General features: G+C 45.8%; 1 protein-coding gene across 4 annotated transcripts in view; it reads right to left on the bottom strand.

Annotated features, from left to right (window-relative positions):
- Positions 1-1,039: 1,039 nt before the first annotated feature.
- CSGALNACT1 (chondroitin sulfate N-acetylgalactosaminyltransferase 1) overlaps positions 1,040-26,257 on the bottom strand; it is a 93,671-nt gene continuing 68,453 nt past the window's right edge. For all 4 annotated transcript variants that reach the window (XM_043544432.1, XM_007062836.4, XM_043544433.1 and 1 more), the window contains 6 exons: positions 23,071-23,287; positions 21,584-21,685; positions 14,543-14,721; positions 13,937-14,031; positions 6,008-6,089; positions 1,040-3,220 (listed from right to left, as the gene is read on the bottom strand). In XM_043544432.1, the coding sequence (XP_043400367.1) occupies positions 2,937-3,220; positions 6,008-6,089; positions 13,937-14,031; positions 14,543-14,721; positions 21,584-21,685; positions 23,071-23,287 (959 nt within the window). In that variant the 3' untranslated portion in view covers positions 1,040-2,936. The remainder of the gene's footprint in view (positions 3,221-6,007; positions 6,090-13,936; positions 14,032-14,542; positions 14,722-21,583; positions 21,686-23,070; positions 23,288-26,257) is intronic.

Here is a 26,257-nt window from a genome sequence, read left to right as displayed (position 1 = left end):
CTGTATTGTGTCGAGCTACAACTGGCCTCTCAGAACAAGCTACATGTCCTATGCTGGAGGAGTGTAATTAACAAGGATTCTGTTCTCTCTTCCCCACTCCACTCCTGTCCTTGCTTTGTCTAACTTCTACAGAAGTGCAAGCTGCAATTAATCACAATGTCCAGAGAACAGTATAGTCCCTACGTGCTGGCTGCCTTCCTCACCTCCTCATTAATGCAGTCTGCATTCAGGGGCCACCGCAGTGAGCACCAGAGTGATTGAAACAGCCTTGCTGCAGCCAAAGTGCAGCAGGATTACAGGAGAGTCAGTTAAAGCTTGGCCTGCAGTGGTGTGAAAGGGGCTGGATGAAGATACTACTCCAGGGGCAGGGATGGATTAAGACTTAAAGGTGCTCAGATCCATCCCACGCACAGGGCACAAGTGGGGTAGGATGGTCAGGCAAATCACATTTTGGGGGGCGGGAGCTTCAGGCACACTATCTCAGATACTGCACCTAGTCTCACGTCAGTTTACAGGGGCTGTGGAGACATCTGCTGTGTACAAAGGGTGTGAATTAAATAAGCCTATTGCTTTCTCCCCTACTGGTGCACAGATTTATCAGTCATATCTTCATAGATTTGAAAACAGGACATCTTACATAGCTGGTGCTGCAGAGTTAGCCTGCTTAGACAAACATTTTTGGTAGATCCTACGAAAGTCTCTGAAATTCTTCCTCTAAGCATTCAGTGCTACCCCTTTGTAAAAGGGCTATTTAGAAGCCAAAGCCTTCCATTCGATATTTCTCCAGCACGTGTTTAAAGGCAGGGGAGGTTCTAGGGCTAAACTATTTGAATGGTGTCCCTTTAATTCAATAGGCCTACACAATAATCAAGTTGTCTCACAAAACCTATTACTCATTTCTACCACATTTTAAAAAAAATGAGCATACTTTCTAGAATTAAAGTGTCAAGTAAAAAACGGTACTTACAATAGGGTGTTCTCAGTGTGTCCCCCTTGCAAAAGAATGCTTTCAGAGAGGTAGTATGCCTTCTGCACAATGTCCATATAAACCCTATTTTATTCATTGTTATGGTGCTGTCTTACATTCTGGCTTTCCACCTGGTAAACGCACAAATAATGACAATACAGTTTTGTACCCCAAATGGCTTGAAAGAATCTGAAGCTATTGAACAATGAGATCAAGATAGGAAAACAGTAGGAAAGCAAACAGCTAGCCCATGCATCTGTTGTTGGTTAATAAAATCTAAAATGATGAAAGAAACAGTCAACCTTAAAAGAAAATATTTTATGATAGCAATAAGACATGTTTTGAACAGTGCTGGATGCAACTATCAAACAAAACTCTTAAAATTAAAAAGCAGCTCAATTTCTGGGAAGCACTTCGGAACGCTGTCAGTGTATCAAGTCTTAGAGGCTCCAATTAATCCTTCATAGAAATGTATTTCTTATATCACTTACAAAAAACTCCACTATGCATTGGGTAAAATGCTAGATTTGGTTTATATTGAATACTTTGGTATAAACAAGTCCTAAAGAGGTCCTTCATTCATTTTGGTGTCTATTAGGTCCATCAATGGCTATTAGCCAGAATGGGCAGGGATGGTGGTCCTAGCCTCTGTTTGCCAGAAGCTGGGCATGAGCGACAGGGGATGGATCACTTGATGAGTACCTGTTCTGTTCATTCCTTGTGGGGTATCTAGCACTGGCCACTGTCGGAAGACAGGCTACTGGCCCAGATGGGCCTTTGGTCTGACCCAGTATGGCTGTTCTTATGTACAACATTCATTATTTAGAGTCTCTCATTAAATCAGGATTGCAGATTATGTTCCCTTTTCTACTGGAATAGAACAGTTTCTCCTTCACTTCAGATAAGTGAATTCTCTTCACCATGTCTCCAATAGAAAGAAGGTGTGCATTTCCACCTGCTAACCAGTTTCAGGATAGAGACTTGACTGGCGAGAGAAATGGATATATTTATGGATCTATGATCTAAACGGCAAACCATTTTCAAAATGTAGAGGAAGGTTGTGCTATTTCTCAGTAAGGCCTGAAGTAGGAAACTTACATCTGCACAAAATAACTCACAAGCAAACAAATGCTCACTTTAAAACAAACCCAGATACTTAAAAGTTCTCTAGAACAACAGAACACACGGTAACAAACTAGTCCGAAGAAAGCTCCAAGCTATGGCTTTTCATTTTTGGTTTAATGTACAGAGTGGAGTATGACACCATGCTCCAGCATTTTGGAATTTTACTTAGATCTTTAGCTTTCTAGATTCTAGAAAGCCTTTTCTTAGATGCTTATCTCTATGAAACTAAATGCGAATGTGTCTCTAACTATTGAAGACTGGCCCAAATTTTCAAATGTGACTACTGATTTTGGATGTTACTTGAGCCACCTTTAAAGAGTGTTTTTTGAAGGGCAGGTGCTCTGTGCTTTTTGAAAATCAGGCCCCTTTTAGGTGCGTTAGGGTGGACATCTAAAATCACTCCTCACTTTTGAATACATAGGCCACGCAAGGCCAAGTCCTGCCAACACTTAGGTGTATGAGTAACCCCACTAGAGTATATTAAAGACGGACATAAGTCTTTGCAGGATCAGGGCAGCTGTCATCACATGTGGATATTTCAATGAAATGCAACACACCCTTTGTTAGGGCACACAAGTATCAAACACAAGGTACTGGTTTCTACCACCTTTCTTCTTGCTCTGCCTTTGTCTCCAATTCCATGGCAGGAGCCAGTATGGGAAAGCAGGCTAAATGGCATATTCAAAAGCTCTGCTAAGGAAGGAAAGAAAAGGGAGTGCAAGCGTTTCCTTTTGTCTTCCTTTTCCTGCCAGCTCCAGCTTTTCTGCTCCAGATGTTGCATGCTCCTTTTCTCTTTAAGCAGCTACAGTCTGAAAATACAACCAACTAGTTTTGGGGTTTGGCTTCATGTCTTTTTGCTGCTGGTTTTCTGTTTGCGGAGGTGAGCCTCAATCTCATGCCTGAAGACTAGCATCCCCAGCTGGCCATGAGAAGCCTCATTCATGGCTTTGGATTGCATGCACATCTTGTACTGCTCGGGGGTCAGCTCATCCAGGCAGCGCTTTTCATGCCAGAGATGGAAGAGGCCCCGGACAGGCGTCCTGACCACGATAAGGTTGCTGTGAAGGTATTTGCGGTAGAGATGCACGTCTTCTCCTCCCCAGCCTTTAATGTCCAGATCAAAGCCACCTAGTGCAAAGAAAATTAGACATAATTAATGCTAGAAATATATGGTCCCTACATGGAAACCGCAACCAGGAAAATCATCCCTCCTAGTAAGCCTAGAACTACATTAAAACCCCCAACACCAGTCTTACAAATGAGCAGTTACATGAACCATTTTCCTGACCAGAAGAAAAAAGATCCCATAATGAAAGTGTGGTCAGTGAAGAACCAGTTGCCAGCCCTTCACCTTCTGAAGCCTCCAGTACATTTGGAATTCACTTGGCAGTCGTCTGAAGAACAAAAAGAAAGCAAGGCCGTGCACCCCACAGCAATTTGTGCTCTGTGCCTACTGTTATTTTGAGATGTTCAATTTTACGAACTTTCTGATTTTTATGAATGCCTCAGTCCCCAATTAGTTTGTAAAACGGGGGTTCTGTTGTCCTATGACATCCCAGCTCTTTGTGGCCGTCAGCTGTGGCGTGCTTTACATTTAGACCAATTTCAGCAAAAAGCGTGAAATGCCAAACAATCCTACATTTTTAGACGTCTGTTTCCCTCGACCTGCCCCCACAGACCAAACTGCTTTGTGTTTGCATCGAGCAGCACTTACATTCATGCTCTGTGTCCTAAACGAGAGCTCAGCTGAAGGTTGCAGTTGCATTTCCTTTATAAGCCTGGACCTCTGCAACGCCGGGGCAAAGCAGAGCAGAGTCAGAAAGCAAGTCAGCCACTGGAAGCCGAGGGGGGAAAAAAATTCCTGCCTGTGATCTGCATTTCTCATTTTCAAAAGCTTCTACTGGAGTGAAGGGCAGAACATCCTCCATGCGGGGCTGGTGAACGAGCTCCCGCACCTGGGCTGCACTAGGCAAGGTGTGCTGACCTTCAGGATACCCTGCAAAGTGCATCTGTTTGTGTGGGCTGGTGTGGAGGAGGGGGACAGAGCTGTGTGGGGGGGAGAGGAGTGATGTAGTCCTGCTAGCTGTCAGGTGGCGGGCAGGAAACTGCTTCTTAGTGTGCTGGTATGTTAGAGCTTTGGCCAGGTAACTCTCCTTCCTATCTGTGCGGAAACTCAAAGCACAATACTAAACAGCCTGGGACCGGAGGGAGCCCTTTGACTAACGTTATTGCTTCTCTCCCCACCCGCCTGCATTGTTTTTAGATGCCTCCTCGCAGCTGCTAAAGCAGCCAGCAGGTTGGAAATGCCTGAAATGACTCCAGATCTCCCAGTTCTGCCTCCGCTCCTGCTCTGGGGTGGCGGCTCAGGCTCTGACCTTGCTGACTGGGCTGCAGACAGTCGTTCTGGAAGGGCTGCGTCTGGGGCAGGCAGAGGGCTCCCCCTCTCCATCATGCTCTGACAGCCAGCCCCCTCCCCCCCCCCCGGGCAGTTCTGCTCCCTCCTGGCAGCTTGCAGAGGAGCTCTTGGTACAGAAGGGAATGTCTGGAGCAACCAGAGCTTGGGGATCTCCAGATACTTGAGTTTCTGGTGGCTCCTGATTCTCTAAGGCCATAAACTACTCCAGGGGAGCCCTAGCCAAGCAGCAGACTCCCAGCAGCCTTGGGGTGGGACGGGAAGTGTTGACTGAGGCTCAAGAGCTTGAGGCAGGTGTGGCCAAGGCTTACTGTCCTGTGCAACACTGACATGGCCAACAGGGGCTCTCTGGACTCCCCTAACATCTCTGAGCCTGTCCCTGCTGGCTGCAGGATCAGGGTATATAGGTGAGCACACGGACTCTGGTTTATGAATTGGGATGAGAGGCTAGGAGAGGTGGAAGGACTGGGAGAGCCCTGGACTCTGAAATAGGCCCTGCACAGTCATAGTTGGGTAGCCATCAGGGCAGCGTACGCAGCTCCTCTCTCACCCCGGCACTGGTCGCAGGGCGGCAGTTGGGTGGTGTCTATAAGGAAAGCTGTGGGCTACTGGCTGGAGGTGTTGCTGCTGAGTTTGTGCCTTTTGGGATGAAACTAATGGGAGTTTTGCTGTTGCACTCAACGGTGCAGGATTTGTCAATGGTGCAGCTGGTGGTTGGCAGGGTGAAGATAATGGTCTGACAGGCTGCGTGGTACCTGCTGTGAATGCCTCCAGGGAGCAGTGGGCCCATGGGCCAGTCACAGCTATGCCTTACCCTTCCTGCCATCTGCAGCTGAATTCCCATCTGATGAAGAGGAGACTCCTGTGCATGAGGGCCAGGAACACTCACTGGGTCCCACTATTCACCATGCTCTCTAGGATCCACACATCCCTCTCCCTCCCACCTCAGTTAACCAAGCACTGGACGCTCGCTCTGACTGCAAACAGTGCGGAAAGAAGTGAGCTCAGGCACTGTTTCCTCATCATCTCTCTTTGAAGATGTCAAGGAGGGAAGTTCTGTAATACCTAGTGAGATTTCTCCATCAACCAAGCTGTCCTCAGCTCTTCCAAATTCAAGGGCCCAAGGGACATTTTAAATAGAGAATTTTAAAAGGACTATATTGGAAACAGCTATTTCATCATAATACATTTCTGATACCCAGGCTGAATTAGCCCTGAATGGTGTAAATGAACTGGATTCTCAGCTGTGCGATGGGGCACAGCTAACAGTTGGCTCGGGAGCCCAAAGAATCCTGGACTAGTTTAGAGTAGCTTTGGGGCTGCTCTAAAGTGTGCCAGCTGGCTACAGCCCCCAAGGTCCCATATGGCAGCTAGGAATAGCCACAGTACAGTAGTGGTAGGCCACACTCCCTTCACAGGGGAGTGGCACAAAGGGGCTGCACTGGGGAAGAGAATCTGAGCCAGCATCTCTAAAGCAGGTTTATTTAAGTGCACGTTCTTACCTATGTTGATAAAATCAGACCGGTACTGACATGTCATTCCAAAGCCAAAGTCTCTCCAGAATCCAGTTTCCTTTTTTATAACCTTGGGGGTGGGGGAAAAAGGAACATTTATATCAGAGCAGTAGAATTTGTAACCTGAGCAAAAGAGGGACACCCCTACAGGGTGGCTAGGAATAGGGACAGCCACCCCACTTTGTTCTATCCCATACTGCTTTATACCCCGTCAGTGGAGAAGGGCCTGACCCAGCTCTAACTGACTTCAATAGTGGCAGACTTCAGCAGAATGTTTCTGCTAAAATTAACTGCAGGCTGTCTGCAGACTCAGGAAAACATTGCATCATGAGTCATCTTCTGAAGATTATTTTCATAAGCAGGAAGGTTGTTATTCTCAATGACAGCTTAGTTTCCACCGGCTCTGAATCGGTCTTGGGGATGTATTAAGACATCAGGAAGTGAGCCAGTCTCGTGCATTGATTACAGTTTACAAGAGTGCTGCACTAGCAAAATGACTTCAGGGGTCTTCTAAAATAATTCAGTACTAATGTGACCCTGTTTACAGATGCAATTTGGCTGGTGGAACAAAATGACTTAAAACCACCTACAAATTGACATAAACAATTAGGAAAGCCTGTGAGATTGAAATATTATTTGAAATACAGCACTGACCACAGGAGCTAACCAAGTTCAGGGTGTTATGGTGCTAGGCACTGTACCGACACGTAGTAATACACAGCCCCCAAGGAGCGAACCATCTACATGGATAAGACAGACAACGGAAGTGCCATTGTCCTGATTTTACAGATGACGAACTGAGGCACAGCAAGATGAAGACCAAGATCTCCAAAAATAGGGATCTAAAGTTATGGTGTCTAAGGGTATGTCTACACTACGAAATTAGGTCGATATTATAGAAGTCGATTTTTAGAAATCAATTTTATACAGTTGATTGCGTATGTCCACACTAAGCAGAGTGTGTCCTCACTACAGTGGCTAGCATCGACTTACAGAGCAGTGCACTGTGGGTAGCTATCCCCCAGTTCCGCCGCCCATTGGAATTCTGGGTTAAGCTCCCAATGCCTGATGGGGCAAAAACATTGTCGCAGGTGGTTTTGGGTACGTAGTCAGTCGCCCCTCCCTTTGTGAAAGCAACGGCAGACAATCGTTTCGCTCCTTTTTTCCATGCGGACGCCATACTGCTTTCAGCAGACGGTGCAGTAGGACTGCAAACCATCATCCACCGCTTCTGCTGCAACTCTGCTCTGCTGCTATTGTCTCAATAGCGAATTTCTCCATGTTGTCTGTCATGGGCTCCCGGGTATGCGTGTTCTTCCTTGGGAAATGTGCGTGGTGCCAACAGTCGTCATCCACCGCTTCCGCTGCAACTCTGCTCTGCTGCGCTCACGAATCCACCTCGAAGGTCCTCTCGTCGTTCTCTATAAATATCTATTCTCGTGGCATCCATCATCAGCCACCGCTGCAACTCTTCTCTCCTGCAGACGCCATACCACGGCAAGCATGGAGCCCGCTCAGATCAGTTATGAGCATTGTAAACACCTCGTGTATTATCATGCAGTATGTGCAGAACCAGAACCTGCAAAAGGCGGCGAGGAGGCGATGGCAGCGCGGTGACGAGAGTGATGAGGACATGGATACAGACTTCTCTCAAAGCACGGGCCCTGGCAATTTGGACATCCTGGTGGCAATGGCGCAGGCTCATGCCATGGAACACTGATTCTGGGCCGGGGGAAACAAGCACAGACTGGTGGGAGCGCATATTGTTGCAGGTCTGGGATGATTCCCAGTGGCTGCAAAACTTTCGCATGCGTAAGGGCACTTCCATGGAACTTTGTGACTTGCTTTCCCCTGCCCTGAAGCACAGGAATACCAAGATGAGAGCAGCCCTCACAGTTCACAAGCGAGTTGTGATAGCCCTCTGGAAGCTTGCAACGCCAGACAGCTACCAGTCAGTCGGGAATCAATTTGGAGTGGGCAAATCTACTGTGGGAGTTGTTGTGATCCAAGTAGCCAACGCAATCACTGAGCTGCTGCTATCAAGGGTAGTGACTCTGGGAAATGTGCAGGTCATAGTGGATGGCTTTGCTGCAAAGGGATTCCCTAACTGTGGTGGGGCGATAGACGGAATGCATATTCCTATCTTGGGACTGGACCACCTTGGCAGCCAGTACGTAAACCGTAAGGGGTACTTTTCAATGGTGCTGCAAGCACTGGTGGATCACAAGGGACGTTTCACCAACATCAATGTGGGATGGCCGGGAAATGTACATGACGCTCACATCTTCAGGAACTCTGGTCTGTTTGAACAGCTGCAAGAAGGGACTTACTTCCCAGACCAGAAAGTAACTGTTGGGGATGTTGAAATGCCTATAGTTATCCTTGGCGACCCAGCCTACCCCTTAATGCCATGGCTCATGAAGGCACCCTGGACAGTAGTCAGGAGCTGTTCAACTATAGGCTGAGCAAGTGCAGAATGGTGGTAGAATGTGCATTTGGACGTTTAAAGGCGCGCTGGCACAGTTTACTGACTCGGTTAGACCTCAGCAAAACCAATATCCCCATTGTAATTGCTGCTTGCTGTGTGCTCCACAATATCTGTGAGAGTAAGGGGGAGACATTTATGGCGGGGTGGGAGGTTGAGGCAAATCGCCTGGCCACTGATTATGCGCAGCCAGACACCAGGGCGATTAGAAGAGCACAGCAGGGTGCACTGCGCATCAGAGAAGCTTTGAAAACCAGTTTCATGACTGGCCAGGCTATGGTGTGACAGTTCTGTTTGTTTCTCCTTGATGAAAACCCGCCCCCTTGGTTCACTGTACTTCCCTGTAAGCCAACCGCCCTCCCGTCCCCCCTTCGATCACCACTTGCAGAGACAATAAAGTCATTGTTGTTTCAAATTCATGCATTCTTTATTAATTCGTCACACAAATAGGGGGATAACTGTCAAGGTAGGCTGGGAGGGATGGGGGAGGAGGGAAGCACCGTGTGGGGTGGTGGATGAGGGGAGGAGGGAAGGACAAGGCCACATTGCACTTCGAATCTTATTGAATGCCAGCCTTCTGTTGCTTGGGCAGTCCTCTGAGGCCCCGCCCACCCCATTCTTGGGCGTCTGGGTGAGGAGGCTATGGAACTTGGGGAGGAGGGCGGTTGGTTACGCAGGGACTGCAGCAGCGGTCTGTGCTCCTGCTGCCTTTCCTGCAGCTCCACCAGATGGCAGAGCATATCAGTTTGATCCTCCAATAGCCTCAGAATTGGGTCCTGCCTCCTCTCATCATGCTGCCGCCACCTTTCCTCTTGCTCCCCCAACCTCTCATCTTGCTCATTCCTCCTGTTCTCGCGTTCATTTTCTGCTTTCCTGGACTCTGCCATTGTTTGCCTCCACGCATTCCACTGAGCTCTTTCAGTGCAGGAGGACTGCATGAACTCAGAGAACATATCATCATGAGTGTGGTTTTTTCGCCTTCCTATCTGCCCTAGCCTCTGGGACAGAGAGGATAGGGAGAGCGTTGAAACATTTGCAGCTGGGCGAGGAAAAAAAGGGAGGGTAGTATTTAAAGAGACATTTTAGAGAACAGTGGGTAGACTCTTTCACGGTGAACCAAGCTGTTAACATTACATAGCACATGTGCTTTTGGTACAAGGTCACATTTTTCCTCTTATTTTGAGGCCCTGCTAGTTTGGTGTGAGACATCACACATGCAGGGCAAGGCAACAGAATTTGGCTTGCAGGCAGCCATGGTAAGCCACAGTCTTTCAGCTTCTTCAACCTTTATAACATGTGGGAACCGTTTCAAACAGCAGAGCCCTCCTTTCCCATACCAAGCACCCATTGGGTTAGCCATTTAAAAGGAGGGGCTGCAGTTTTCGGATTAACGTGCAGCACAAACCCAACTAACACCCCCCTCCCAATTCTCTGGGATGATCACTTCACCCCTCCTCCCACTGCGTGACTAGTATCAGGGAAAATCCCTGCCAGCCAAACATGAACAGCTCAACATGAATGGTCCCCCCTCACCACGTGGCTAAAAGCAGGGATGATTTCTTTTCAGCCACAGGCAAACAGCCCAGCAGGAATGGCCACCTCTGAATGTCCCCTTAATAATGTCCCTGGAGGATTTCTGCTCCAACCCCAGACACGTTAACAGACTTTTCCAGTAGCTGTACTGGCCGCGAATGCTTCCCAAGTCTTCAGAGCAAATTAATCATTAAACATGCTTGCTTTTAAACCATGTATTATATTTACAAAGGTACACTCACCAGAGATGCCTTCTCCGGCTTCATGGTCCGGGAGCCCACCCTGGGCGGGTATGGGCTCCAGGGTGATAAACAGTTCCTGGCTGTCAGGGAGAACGGTTTCTCCACTTGCCTGTTGTGCACTATCCTCCTCTTCCTCCCTGTTGCGTGAGACTCCCCCTTTGCAGGTGTCCACGGACAGGGGTGGGGTAGTGATAGAACTGCATGCAGCTCATCATAGAAGCAGCATGTCTGGGGCTCTGACGCGGAGAGGCCATTTGCCTCTTTGGTAGGCTTGCCTGAGCTCCTTAATTTTCATGCGGCACTGCCACGGGTCCCTGTTATAGCCTCTGTCCTTCATGCCCTTGGAGATTTTTTCAAATATTTTGGCATTTTGTCTTTTGGAATGGAGTTCTGATAGCACGGATTCGTCTCCCCATACAGCGATCAGATCCAATACCTCCCGTTCCGTCCATGCTGGAGCTCTTTTGCGATTCTGGGACTGCATGGTCACCTCTGCTGATGAGCTTGCCACACTGGCCAAACAGGAAATTAAATTCAAAAGTTCCCGGTGCTTTTCCTGTGTACCTGGCTAGTGCATTGGAGTTGAAAGTGCTGTTCAGAGTGGTCACAATGAAGCACTGTGGGATAGCTCCCAGAGGCCAGTACCGTTGAATTGCATCCACACTACCCCAAATTCAACCCGGTGATGTCGATTTCAGCGCTAATCCCCTCGTCGGAGAGGAGTACAGAAATCGATTTTAAGAGCCCTTTAAGTCGACAAAAATGGCTTCGCCATGTGGACAGATGCAGGGTTAAATCCATCTAATGCTGCTAAATTCAACCTAAACTTGTAGTGTAGACCAGGGCTAAGTAAGTGCCCTGATTTTCTCAAGTGCTGAGCATCCAGGAGTGCCCAATGACTTCCAGCGGAGCTGCCAGGTGCTCAGTACTTTTGAAAAATCAGGCCACCTAAATATGGGAGTCGGATACTGGCATTAGGCACCTATTTTTGAAAATCTTGGTCTAAATGCCTTTCCCAAGGTTACATATGTCTGTGGCCGAGCTAGGAATTTACCCCTGATTGCATGCCCCATTGTAGCCCACCGACCTCCCTTCCGGTTCTTTTCATATATCCATTTTCACTACTAGCCTTTTCTTATTTCAGTCCTGCTCCTTTTGCTTTTCTGCCACTACTGCATCCATCTCTGATCTCATTTCTTCTTCCCCTTTAATAGCCATAAACTGCAAACCCATTAATAGGCACTAAGAAGCCATCTGTTACAAGCCTGCATTGTACAGGAAATCAACATAGCAGTGGCTTTACAGCAAGTTATTTGTATGCATTAGCACTATAATTTCCCATTAGAAATAGCCGCTACAGCACAAATCAATTTCTTTGAAAGCTTTTTGAAGGCTACTTTCTCAGCTGCGCAAGCAGCATGGTAGGCGGCCAACAGTGTTCTTGTTTTAATGGCACTGATCTGGCCATTTGCCCAGTAAGAAATCTGGAATGAAAATATGATTAACTAAATAAAAATGATATTGGCAATGTGTCTTCTTTAAATCAAGATGCTTCTCTGAGGCAGGCATCACATTGCACAATTCTGATGTTAGCTATAAATATTTGTGCAGTCCTGACAAATCAAACAGCGGATGTTTAGTCTTATAACACTTATACGACTTTAGTCTTAACAACATTTTTGTTTCCTTTCCTATTCAAACTGTTGACAAGCCTGGGGTTCTCTGGTCAGGCTGCAGCAGAAAGATAAGAGCTAGTGTGAATTCAGTGGTGGTATCAGGAAAGGTTTTGTTTGGAACAAACAGTTCAATGGATTTTCCAAGCTCTCATTTCAATAATGCAGAGGATATTTCACATGGAATAGTTTCACGAATCTGTTGTCTGTTCACTGATCCCACTGTAAATGAGGAAAAAGCTTTTTCCTGTTCACCATACAAATTGTCTGCTTTGTAAACAAGCCCTATTTTGTATTTTTTTCCTCATCTGATGGGGTGTCTCCTGATTCTATCTGAGATGGATATGGCCAGCCACTTCAGAATGTCTCGGACAGGGTAAGTCTGGTAATAGCAGGAAAGGATTTTAAAAAACCTGGGATAGAGTTTTCAAAAGGCAAAGTCAATGGGGCATGTGCGCCTTGGTTACTTAGCCCAGATTTGTAAAGGTGTTGCTGCAGTGCAGTGCCTAATGTATTTAGGAGCCTAACACATTTTCCAAAAGGGATTTAGGCACTTAAGAGCCAAAGTCTCATTGACAGTTGATGGGATTGAGGCTTGTGAGTGCCTAAATCACTTTAAAAAATGAAACTGAGGCATCTAAATCCCTTAGGCATTGCAACGCTGAGTGCAGCAACGCCTACATGCCTTCGCAAATCTGGCCTTTGGGCCCTTTTCAAAATCCCACCTTATAGCTCTTGTTGGGCCTTTACTGACGTGACACCTCAAACAATTCCTGTATGGGAGAGGCATGGGGGGCGGTGGTAGACTGAACCCTGACGCAGAGGTGGGATGAGCTCTGGCAAGCAGTGGAGGCCTCTTTACTGGCTGTGGTTAGAAAGGACCTGAGCAGAGGAGAACCTAGTTGAAGCCACAAGGCTCATTAATCCCTGGATCTACGGGTCTGAGTGTCGAGCTCCAGGAGTTGCTTTAGGCTGGTGCGTGTGTGTGAGCCCAAGGGTGGGGATCCAGTAGGATGAGCAGGATCTTTAGGGAGAAACAGGAGTGCAGTGACTGTGTGTGTGTAAATGGAGCAAATTCTCAAGCACCTGCTTTATCAGCAGCACACGACAGAGCAAGAGCGCAAAGAAGCTGGACCTCTTCTGCCTGCTTCCAGGACAGTGCTGCAAAGGGGATTCACTCTGACCCCTACACTCTGGCTCCTCCCCAACTTATCTTCTCTCTGGCCCGCCAGAGACGCCTGGCCTTAACTCACACTGCATGCCTAACTACACCATTTTAAAATAGTAACTCTGTCCTTATTCATGCATAAGGCAGGACTGAAGTCAGTGGTGCTACAGTGATTTACACCTGTGGACGTTCTGGCCCATACATTTAAGGTGAAAAGGGACCGTAAGGATCATCTAGTCTGACCTCCTGCATAGCCACCCAGCCTCACCCAGCCATTGTTGCACTGAGTCCAACAATGTACTAGAGCCTAGCTTCTGGAAAGACATCCAATTTCAACGTAAACCTCAAGTGATGGAGAATGCACATTACAGCCTGTGGGAGTCTATTCCAGTGATTAATTACCTTCCTGCACCATCAGTCCAATGAGCTCTAAACTCTGTATGGACAACAATCTTATTACCTTAGACAGATGAGGTAGCTAAGACAATGACAGGTTTCATTAGCCCCAGAGCTGTACACTCCCTGAAGTGGAATCTGGTCAACATAATGTAGCTTCTGGCAGACAGACAGCCTATATTTAAATTCTTAATTTACAAATGTAAATATCAAATATGCTTTAAGATAAAGCTGTTCAGTAAGCTGCTAGAGCGTGAAGCATTACCACAGAACGTGCTGGACACAATAAGTTACATATTCTACACACCGCATCTCAATGGACCCGAGATGGGGAAATTCTGTTCGCGAGCACAGACGTCTTCCTGAAGGGGAAGTTTTATGCACAGTTCAAAGCATGCATTTTTAGAGCCAGTTACTTACCAGCTGCTGTTCTAAGGGTGGGATGGAACCATGGTGCCCATAAATTATACCTGGGTTATACTGGCTGAAAAGAACTGGGTAAAATACTTTCTTCCCTAGAAATCACAATGGATTAAAAGAGAAAGTTATTACTGAAAAAGTTGTTTGATGCTCTAAAACTAGATTAAACTTGTGCTTCTCTGTGATACTGGAAACAGACTTAGGGCTTTATCCAAATGCCATTCAAGTCTATAGAAAGACTTCCATTGCCTTCCCTGGGTTTTAGATAAGGCCCACAGTCTCAGTGTGTTGTGCTTTGGATGGAAAATGTGAACATGCAGATGCAGTTTGACAAAATGACCCAGGTGGACCCCAGAAAACAAGGTGACAAAGGCAAGGAATTCAATCATAGTGGAAGCTGATAATTTGTTTTTCTTCTCACTCCATCTAAAATGTGACAATCAGCAATATAGGTCTTTACTCTTAGGCAAGCCTTAGTCGAGCTGAATGTTAAGAATGCCTTACAATAGCTTGCTTGCCCACCTGAAAGAGGAAACACATTAGTGAAGGTTATTGCACAATAAAGAGAAGCCTGTTTAAAGGAGTAAATGCCCTGGGTAGCCATACCTGGCTGTGTGTTCAATCTACAGGTGTTCAGGAATTCAGCAGTGAAGTATATATCTACATCACAAAAAAAGAGAACGACGTTGTTTCCTTTCCAGATGCGAGCACCTATGTCTAATCCTTTCCCTCTCGAAAATTCTTCATTCAGCTGGATAAAGGTGAAATTCTTGAAGTTAGCTGATCTAGGAGGAGCAGCAGTACATGAGATGAGGTTTAAGAGATAAAAGGGGCAGTCAACTCTTCATTAATGTCACTGTATTTACTGAACGACATATTTTAAAAAAAGGAACATGGAGTGTATTTCTATGACACAGTAGGCAAAATGGGAATGGAATCTAACTCGGATCTTGTACTTAGAAGCTCTTTTTAAATATTTCTGGGATAGTATTCATAGGCTGTGAAGGAAACCCGGAAACAGCAGTAAGAGAGAAGGAGTTCTATCCCATTTTAATAAAATAATCATCTAGTTATTTTATGTCTAAGTTGTAAATTTTAAAACTAATATTTTAAAGAGATATTCACTCATATTTTTAGAGATATCATCAGAATTGTCAGGGTCTCTGAACTCTCTAATCCCCCCCAGCACATCAAGGCACATCTGCATAAGAAATCATCACACGGCCATGTGGACAGGTTGAACACGGCTATTTGCTGCGACTCCTGGTCTGTAAGCCTGTCATAAATATAAAGGGAAGGGTAACCACCTTTCTGTCTACAGTGCTATAAAATCCCACCTGGCCAGAGGCAAAACCCTTTCACCTGTAAAGGGTTAAGAAGCTAAGGTAACCTAGCTGGCACCTGACCCAAAATGACCAATGAGAGGATAAGATACTTTAAAATCTGGAGGGGCGGGGGCGGAACAAAGGGTTAGTCTGTCTGCGTGATGCTTTTGCCAGGAACAGATCAGGAATGCAGCCTTACAACTCCTGTAAAGTTAGTAAGTAATCTAGCTAGAAATGCGTTAGATTTCCTTTTGTTTAATGGCTGGTAAGATAAGATGTGCTGGATGGAATGTATATTCCTGTTTTTGTGTCTTTTTGTAACTTAAGGTTTTGCCTAGAGGGATTCTCTATGTTTTGAATCTGACTGCCTCTGAGATTATCTTCCATTCTAATCTTACAGAGTGTTTCTTTTATGTTTTCTTTAATTAAAATTCTTCTTTTAAGAACCTGATTGATTTTTCATTGTTCCTAAGATCCAAGGGTTTGGGTCTGTGTTCACCTTACAATTTGGTAAGGATTCTTATCAAGCCTTCCCTAGGAAAGGGGGTGTAGGGTTTGGGGGGATATTTTTGGGGAAGACGTCTCCAAGTGGGCTCTTTCCCTGTTCTTTGTTTAAAAAGTGTGGTGGTGGCAGCATACGGTTCAAGAACAAGGCAAAGTTTGTACCTTGAGGAAGTTTTTAACCTAAGCTGGTAAGAATAAGCTTAGGGGGTCTTTCATGCAGGTCCCCACATCTGTACCCTAGAGTTCAGAGTGGGGAAGGAACCTTGACAAAGCCATTTCCCTATTTTTCCTGGAGCTTCTCTGCTGAAACCGGGCATGATCCAAAATAATTGAAGCGCTAGCAGGCTGTACTGAAGTTCCTGGAAGGATGCCAAAAGTGATCATCTTCAATTATTTTTGGACCGTTAATCGGCACTTTGATGGTGCACATTGGTTAAATCCCCAGGCTAACTAGTGATTAGGATACACAAGGTGGGGAGTGACTGATCTCATTAGATGGAAGAACCCTACAAGCTGCTAAATCACAAGTCAACTGCTTTGTCATCCCATCTGTGTTTGACAGCAAAGCTGCTGCATTATCATTCTCCAATTAGAAATGTATCTGCTAATTGCAAATGGTGGGAATTTCCTTTTAATTATTATCACTTAGCATTTGTTAAGCATGGTGTAGCTGGAGCTGTACAAGATACAGAGAAGTATGTAGCATCTGTCCCAAGGAGCTTACAAAATAGGCTAACAAACAGGGAATCACTTTTAGGCTTTGTCTACACTGCCAATTGAACGACAAAAGTCTTGTTATTTACAGGTGCTTAAAAAAGCCCCCCCCTAGACCTAAGACAAACGTTTTGCTGCTGCAAGTGACAGTGTAAATGGCTCGTTATCGGCAGGAGCGCTCTCCTGTCAACAACGCAAACCCTGTTCGTAGGGGGAGGAAATATTTTGTCGGCAAAAATGCCAACACACAGTGTTTGCACTGCCCGACTTTTAGCGACATGGCCATGTCTCTAAAAGCCGTGTCATGTAGACAAAGCCTTATGGAGGGACCGAAATGATAATTAGAAGGCGTAACGTGTCAAAAATGCCTGTGGAATACAATCTGGAAGAACACGGTGCTTTCATCTCAGTTGGTCTGAAGAGGCAGTGCGTTTAAGACAAGTATTCTGTTAAACTAACAAACCCATCAGAAATAGGGAATTAATTCTGCTGACGATGATCTATCTATGGTATTTATCAGGCCCTCATCACCATACAATCTGAGCACCTCACAGTCTAAAGTACTGATCCCACAACACCCCTGTGAGGTAGGAAGATATTATTATCCCCATTGTACAGGTGGGAAACCGAGGCGCACAAAGACTGAGACCCTGATCCTCAAAGTTATGTAGGCACCTAACACCCATTGAAATCAATGGAAGGCAGGTGCCTAAATACCTTTGAAGATCCAGGCCTAAGTGATTGGTCTGACGTCACACAGAAGGAGGCCCAGATTAGGGCTTTCATCACGTCCTTCCTCTCATGATGGAGAAGGGCCCCATTCCACTCCCATGAGAGATAATGGCCATACGTTTCTTGGCATTCCATTGACCTCTGTCAGACCCTTGCCCCACCCAGCCACAGAGCGATTATTGGAGGCCGTGCTCTGGAAGAGGTTGTACCGAAGGGGGGCTCAGTAACTGGGGGCTCTACTTCTCGCTCAGAGAAGGTGAGTTGCCCACTGTCTTCCACCCCATTGCTCTGAACTTCTCTTTTGGCATGTGCAGATGGGTCTTACATTGTCCCTGTGCCTTGGCCAGACACATCACCCCAGGAAGCCCCAGCAACAGCACCAGCTGAGGGAGAAGCTGTTGTAGCTTGGTCATGATGCTGAGCAGATATTTATAAACCAGCCCTCTTCCACTGCTGTGGCGTCACGTTTCAGTTGCTGCTTAGCCTACTGAAATGGATCCCTGGAGTATGGACACGAATGAGGTATGGACAGGGCCACACTCTGGGGACATTCGCATGGTTTTCTCTGAACTCCTGCAGGCCCCTGGCTCCCTGCAGGCCCAGCCCCGTGCTGCCAGCATTGCACGCTGGCAGTGAAGTGGGAACCACAGAATCCTGAACAGACGTGCTGGCCCACTAAGGACGCAGGAGCCGCTTTCTGACCAGGAGAGGGCAGACCAGGCTGTGCCACTGACGAATTCTACCCAACTCAGATTTCCTGGCATCTCCAGGCCGCCTTTGCTGCTGCTACCAAACCTGGAGGCTAGTCTATCTGAACGTGAAGCCATGTGCCCCGGTGTATCATCCCGCTGCTGCTAAGAGTAGCAGAGAGGCGCGTTCCTTCTTCCTGGGATATGCATAATGACAAGCCATGTGAGTGATCATTTAGTGGCAGATCCAGCCACATCGCTTGTGCCCTTTCCACGGGTCCTGTGTATGTTCACATCCATCCCAGCGTGCACAGTCCCCCTACGCCATGTTCTAGCATAAGGCCGTATGAATGCTCTCTCCAGTAACATCTCTCCTGTACATTCAGGTACCACTTTCTGGCCAGACTTGTTCTAAGAATCCTGATACCTGCCCAGACACAGTCACCTGTCTCGGGAGGTGATAATTTACAAGCGCAGGCAACGCTGAGGTGAATTTTCCAAGGCCTTTCTAGCTGCCCTCTGAAAAGCCACATCACATGCAGGGGGGGTTAAGAGAGCTTTTTCTCCCCCACTAGAAAATTAGGTTGTGTTGGAGGAGTCATGGTAACAGACCCGATGGCAAACACAACTCAGCTGTCAGCACAGTAGGGGACCGTTGTGTTTCCCATCATGTCACGTGGTTATAGTTAAAAACCTGTCGGAACAACAGCTTTAACCATGACCCACTGACACATTGTTCAACTGAACGGTCTGTGCCGACATGGGCCACAGAGGTGTGTGTTAACATCACTCCTCAGGGTGAATGTCTCATATAGCCTAATTTTCTAGTAAATGCCCATCTTGCCCCACCCTCCACGCCGTCAATGGAGGTTATTGCACTAACAATGGAATAGGATAGAAATCGGAAACCTAGGTACAGCTGAGGCTATGGAACAGTGCAACAGTTGGAGTCAAGCTCATGACTCTGAACATTCCCTGAAATCCCATTTCATGGCACCTGAGCATAAAAACAAAATTATAACAGAGAAATAATCAGCTGCCAGACTGAGCTGCCCTTTGACTACAGCACGGGGTTAGCTGAATGGATCCATCACTTCAAGCTAGGCCTCTACACAGGTTTTCTCCTTAGAACTGCAAATGCAAAATGAATAGCATTCACTCATACTCAGAACTATATTCACTCATGCTCAGGCCTAATTGGTGGACAAAATAATGAAGGGATGAGTTATGCCACCTACCACTCCTTTTATGGGGTCCTTAAAAGAAGAGACTTTGGAGGGGAATGCTCACTACTGTGACACTGGCTGATTGAAAGAAGGGGAAGAAGCAAGCTTTACACCCATGGCTGCTGCCCCTACCATCCCCTAGAACACTGGACCTTCTTAGTCCAAATCCCAGGAGAAGTCCTGACCAGACCAGGCCAGAGGGAGGGAGCCAGCCAGATGACAGCACCCCCTCTAGTGGCTTCAGCTAAATTCTGACCACCACATGGGATCTGAGACTTTGTGTCTCCCCCTTTCCTCTGCCCACCACCGCCATGTATCCTTTTCATTCCCTACCTTATTTCTTCTTCTCTTTCCTATCCCTCTCCTTTTCCTTTCTGTCTAATAAGAATCTGGCTTAGCCAGCCAAGACTATAGATTTTTGCGACACTGCTGTATGCCTGTGATCAGAAAGGCAGTTAAAAGCAATGCCCTGACCAGCCGGATGATGGTACGAGTTTGCCAGGTCTCAGAGTGGCTGATCAGCCCACGTGCTGTGCCTGTGTTTTTCCAGCAGCAAGGCTGCGAGTGAGAGTCAACACCAGAGACAGAAGCTGCATTTTCTATCTTTGCTGTTCTTTCCTCTTCCCTTTGTGTGTGTGTTTCTCTTGTTTGGTCTTAAGAAATAGAATGGGACTTTAACAACAACAGCATCAAAGACAGCTCCAGCCCATTCCAGTGAATTTCATCTCTTTTCTCCAAAGAGGACAGTCATTACCTTCTAAAAGGCTGTCAAATAAGGCTTTTTTCTCCTTCTAAAAACTCTCTCCAGCTAAAGGGAAAGGAACATGGGATACGGTTCAAATAAAAGCCTCACATAATACTTTATATTTCAGATGTGTTAGCTGTTTCCTTTTCTGTATTTTAATAAAAGACTAAAAATGTTTAATGGTGTGTTTGCCATGGTACTAAGCAGGCTGAAGTCTCTGTATATCCAATCCCAAACCTTGTTTAATATGGTTTCATGTTGGTTAGTAAGTGACAGGGTCATGTTACAGACCTTTGACTCTTTGGACCCATTTATTCCATTTAGATTAATGCAACAAACTCCCCTCAGCCTTCTCCTCGATAGATTAAACATGCCTAATTCTATCAAACTTTCCTCCTAGGCCTCATTTTCGAAAACCTCTTATTTTCGTTGCTCTCCTCTGGCCTCGCTCCAATTTGTTCCCGTCTTTCTTCAAGAGGGGTGCCCAAAAGCGGTCACAGTACTCCAGCTGAGGCCTCACTGGTGCTGAATAGAGCAGGACAATTATCTCCCGTGTCTGATATAGGACACTCCTGTTAATATATCCCAGAATGACATTTGCTTTTTTCACAACAGCATCACACTGTTGACTCATTCAGTGTATGATCCAAGATAATCCCCAGATCTCTGTCAGCAGTACTATCACCTAGCCAGTTATTCCCCATTTTGTAGTTATGCATTTGATTTTTCCTTCCTAAGTGTAGCACTTTGCATGTCTTTAATGAATTTCGTCTTGTAGATTTCAGACCAATTCTCTAATTTATCAAGGTCAGTTGGAATTCTATTCCTGTCCTCCCAAGTGCTAGAGACCTCTCCCAGCTTGGTGCCATCGCAAATTTGAAAAGTGTGCTCTCTACTTCATTATCCAAGTCATTCGTGAAAATATTGACTAGTACCAGGGCTGAAATTGTCAAAGAGTATTTCCCAGAGCGCCCCATGGGAGGTGGCAGGGCTTGGGGCATCAGTCTTGCGGGTTTAAAAATATTTATCAGAGCTCTGCTCCAGACAGCTCCAGCTGAATTTAAGCCCTGAATAGTACTGAACCTAGGACAGACCCCTATCAGGCCCCACTAGATACTCCCTCCCAGTTTGACAGTAAACCATTAATAACAACTCTTTGAGTAAGTTTTGCAACCAGTTGTGTACACATCTGATAGTAATTTCATCTAGACCATATTATGTAATTTGCTTATAAAAATGTCATGTCATAATAAAGGTGGAGAAAAGGAAAGACAGTTCACTATTTCAGACTGGAATTTTCAAAAGGCCTAAAGGAGTTAGAAATTCAGTGAGATTTAGGCATCTAAATGCACTTAGGCCCTATTGAAAAGCCCAGCCTACCTGCATCTCTCCAAGTTAAGCTTCAGTGCCAACAGATAGAAGCTGCTCATGCAAAGGTTAGAGGAATTCAGGCCTGATCATTGTTACAGATGTCGAATGGGAGTTACGCTGGCCTAAGTCCATGATTCTAAATATTCATATTCACAAATGCAGATCAGGGAGCACCAGGGTAATGTCATTTCTGACTGGCACAAGGGAAACTCTCCAGAGGGGAGGGGAAGGATGAACTATCCCCCTGCTGACAGTCCTAGGGAAAGGCAGTCTGGCTTCTCGGGCTGTCAGTGTGTGAGAGGAGCATGCCTCACTAGGCACCAATCCAGACCCATACTCACTTGGAGGTGTTTTCAAGTATTGCTTTCACTTCATTCATTTGTTCTTTTCCAAAGTAAACTACAGTGAGGTGAATTCTCCCATCCTGCTCAATGCCCATTTCCCTAGAACAGACATCAAAAAAAGTCATTCATTGCCCTTGGAAGTTTGCTTTCCCAAACAACACCTGCCATCTCTAGCTGGGAACGTAGGATGGTGCTGAACTCTGCAGGCCAAATTCTCTGTTGGTACCACTCCACTGAGATCCTTGCACCAGCCCAGTGAGATCTTTGCAGCCCTTCATTGAGATCCTTGAATCCATCCAGAGCTACACTGGCTCCATTCGAATGAGCTTGCAGGATGGGGCCTAAGATACTTCATAGCTCTGCATTAGCAGGCTATAAATCATCATCTAGTAGTTATCTGAGTTATGGCAGAGCACTACTGGAATAGCCCATCCAGTCACCTGGATGATGGATGGAAAGCCACTGTAGGAAAGCCTGCAATTGTGCGGCAAACTACTAAAGCCAGCAGGTGCTACCTCAGCACCCACGAGGCCGTGAGAGAAGGGGGAATTCAAAGAGGGAAATAAAATCCTGTACCCTCATTTCTATTTCTTCTATATACTAGCATGTCTAGTTATGTCCCTGAAAACTGTGTAAGGAGTATCCACTAAAATTAAACTCTCAAGACAGACCTAAGAAGAGCTCTGTGTGGCTTGAAAGCTTGTCTCTCTCACCAACAGAAGTTAGTCTGATGAAAGATTACCTAACCTGACCCACCTCCATTTCTCTAAGAAAGAGCAAATCATGTGGCCTAAGAATATCTGCATCTGTCAAGATGTGTGTCCTTCTTGGGCAACTACCCAGTTAAGTTATTTGGGTGTCTCTCAATTTTCTTATCAGAATGCAAGGCCCGCCACTGGGCAGGTTATTCTTAGTTCTGACTGGGAGCTACATCTTGATTAAATCCATTCCGGCAATTGCTACACCCATGTTGGGAAAGAAGGCCATAAAGGAAGAGCCTTGATCAAAAGTAACAAGGAGAGAACACTTTTGAGTCCAGGCACATTTCTTATTGCCTTTCCGTCACGGCCTCGACACGCAGTCCAGAGATCATACAAATGACTCTTATTTTCTAGAAACCTTCCTGTGCTACTTAAGGGAGTGAAACTGACACATTCATTGAAGTGGCTCTGGCACCTGCTCTCTCACAGATGGAAATAGCAAGTTTCCGATCGAACGAAACACCTCGTACATGGTGCATCAACTTCAGAAACACTGATGACTGCAATATAACCTTTTCCCTTGGTCTCCACTGCTAAAACTAATTGCTGTTCATGTGAAATCTCTGTTGATCCAAGCAAACGCAAATGGATTTTTTTAATGATAAATTGATGGTTTTATGAAAAAATTTTTTTTTCCACTGGGAAAATCCCTGGTGCTTGCAAAATTGCATCATACTACATAAAAATATCAAGATAGCTATAGATCCATAAAAAGGAACAAACCTGAAATTTTGCATAAATTGTCGAAACTTGCTGGCTCTCTTTGCTAATGGGACTACAATGTTAATGAGTGTGTTGGCCATGTTGAGGTTCTCATTCTTCACTTTCATGATGGGACCAAATGGTCTGAATAAAACGATTCGTCTGAATTCGTGTGATCTGTCTCCTTTGAAAGTCAGCTCATACAACGTGCCTTTGTCTTTTTCTGTTCGGTACATGCCTGTTAGAAGAATATGAAAGAAGGGAAACATTAGTATGGAACTGGATTCCCCAGGAAGAAGTTGCAATATTAGGTTGCTTTTGTAACTTAGACTTAGCAGCAAATAAATGAAACTTCCCCCCCCCCGCACAAAAAAATCAGTCTATGCACCAGTTCTTCCATAGTTTGAAACTAGAACTCAAAATTGACGGGGGACAGTCTCAGATTTTAGGAAGGTGACTTTTGTATCTCCCATAAAAATCCACCCAGATTACAAGTATCTGAGAATCACCATTTGCACACACACAGTAGAGCTTGGTAGATGCTTGCTCCTTAATTTTCAGGATGTTCCAAATGCACACAGCTGCCAGCCACCCCCAAAAACATTGAGTCCACAGGGATGGAAAAGGCAGGGGGATTTTGGAAAGGAGCTCTCCCCACACATTTGATTCCTCCAGCCCCTAGAGAAGTAGGTTCCTGATACTGACAAGTATCTGAAGCTACATTACCAGGTTTCCCCCCCCGGGAGAGTTTTTACTAGACACAGATGAAAAATCCTGTACAGAAAGTGTCCAAGGTCCTGGTAGACACCATCTTCTTTATTATTAAATTGCAGAACCAGGGAGTGAGGAAGTGACTATGGTGAGCTCTCATTTTTGAGATGCTTTCTAGAGACGTGGAAGGTTTATCCCTCCAGGGTAGTAATGTCCATTGGCTCTGAGAGGATGTCACGGAACCCTGCCCTTTGCTTATGAGCAGCAGAGACCTGGAGATTGCTTGGGATGCTCACTGAGGGGATTTCACCCTGGTAAGCAAGGTGACCAAGCATGTCATCATGAAGACCCCCCTGTTGCCACACAGCTGCAACGATCACCACTTTGGCTTCTGAGACCATCCATGGTGCATATGCCTGGCAGCACTGGAGTGCAGGGAACCAGCTGTGAATCTGAGACATCTCTGGTATGACTGAGCTGGTATGACAGTAATGACCTTCAAAACAATGGAGGCCAGGAAATCTCTGGGTGTGGACAGGTGCTAGAGTTGATCTCAGAAACTCTTTCTTGAGGCTAATTCAGAAACTGTTTGAGCCACTTTAGATCTAGGATAAACCTAAAACACCCAGTTTTCCTTGGGGCTAGGAAGTACTTTCAAGTCTGATTATGGCTGAGGTTTTTCAAAGAATCCTTGGGGAAGTTTATGATTCTATGAGTTGGAAGCCCAAGTCCCATTGAAATGCAACCAAAGCTGGGTGTATTACATCCTTAGGCTTCTTGGAAAATTCCAGCTTATTTGTATTGTGGCAGGCCTTTGGCTGGAGTCAGGAGAAAAGTCTTTTTCTGCCAGGATTTTTTCAGGCTCAAAGGCAGACTGCCCCCAAATTGCTTAGGTCCCTTGAATGGTTAGTCCAGAAGCTAGAGTTTGGTAGGTAGTCACATCCCATGAGTGAATGCAGATAGGTCTCGACAGGGGCTCTGTGGGTTTAGCCCCTATATGGATGGAGCCGTGGGCCATGTCACTGAGGCTGCTAATGGCCTGGAGACCTCAGGACAGGTTCCTGTGGATGAGTTGGGTAGGTCTCCACATACCACTGTGGGCATTAGTTGCATTGCTTGCTGTGGTGAATTTCCTGTCTTTACGCCATGCTCTGGGGCATATAGCACCAAACTCATAAAGCCAAAGTGTAATTTTTGATGAACCACAAGGTGATGCTGCTGAACTTATTCTTCACCTGATGTGTCTCAATAAACCCCTATGTATGGTGCCAAAGCACCTGTCTCGCTCCTAACAGCATCAGAATATCATATGGCAATATCCCAATGCTCAGGGGTGTATTATTAGGTTTCTGCAGGAAAGTAAGTTTTTATGTACTTAATGGGTGAAATTCAGCCTGTGCCGAGGAGCCAGCACAAAGCCAATGCACCCCGCAAAGGCCTGTTCCAAGAACTTGTGGGCTGTAGGTTGCCCACAGGCCTTAGAATTCATCCATTAAGAATGAAACCCCCACCCCCACATTGGGTATTTGAGCAAATCACTTTGTCCTACCCAGGTTCATTGGCATTTTAAATATTCTCTCTCAGACCCACTTCTTAAATTCAGTTTGAAAGCCGCAACAAATTAATCCACAGAAGAGTATAATTGGATTTCTCTGCCTCTCTCACAGGAACTCTGGGGGCTAGCAGAATGCACAGTTAAATGCAGGTCTGCGAGAAACCAAGGAAAAGAGGTTTCCTTCTTTTTTGATCTTGGTCCTTATCCAAATGACCATTTCTTGGCACTCTGTTTTCTGACTCCTAGCCAATGTCTGATCCATTATAAATGGTATTTTTGCCTCTTGCCCCCATGACTACTTAGTTTCCTTGACACCCTCTTGTGAGAGACTTTGTTACCAGTTTTTTAAAAGCCCTAAAAGATGACGGTAACTGCTTGTCCTTTATCTCTGATTTTATGGACATGTTCAGAGAATTCTAATAGATTAGTGACGCATGATTTTCTGTGGCAGGAGCTGTACTGGGTTATCCCCATTGTATCATCGTCTAGGTGTTTTATCACTGTACTTTTAATTATAATTTCAGTTAGTTTACTGGGTACAAAAGAATGATTTACTGGCCTATAATACCCTCGATCACCCCAGACCCTTTTTAGAAATAAAGAGTTTCAGCATTTGCTCCCCTCCAGGGTAGGAGCTGATTTCAATGAGAAATTTCATGTTTTTGTTAACAGCTCAACCACTTCATTAAGTTAATAATTTCAAGGTGTGTTTTGATCTATAAAGTCTTGTATAGTTTGGGCCCTGGATATCTTAGAAACTGCCTCTCTTCTCTCTCAGTGCTTTAGCTGACCAGCTGAGATCACCTGAATGGCTTGAGTTTATAGTTCTTGGATATATATGTCTCGGGGGTGGGATTCAGGTAGAATCAATGGAGGTTCTGTGGCTCTGGAATTTCCTTCCTCCGTTATTCTGATGCAGAGTTTGTTGATGTTTTGAGTATG

Source organism: Chelonia mydas, chromosome 4, assembly GCF_015237465.2.
Source record: "Chelonia mydas isolate rCheMyd1 chromosome 4, rCheMyd1.pri.v2, whole genome shotgun sequence".
Lineage (NCBI taxonomy): Eukaryota > Metazoa > Chordata > Testudines > Cheloniidae > Chelonia > Chelonia mydas.
Note: the sequence above shows the minus strand (reverse complement) of the source record. Positions and strands in the feature narration are given on the sequence as shown.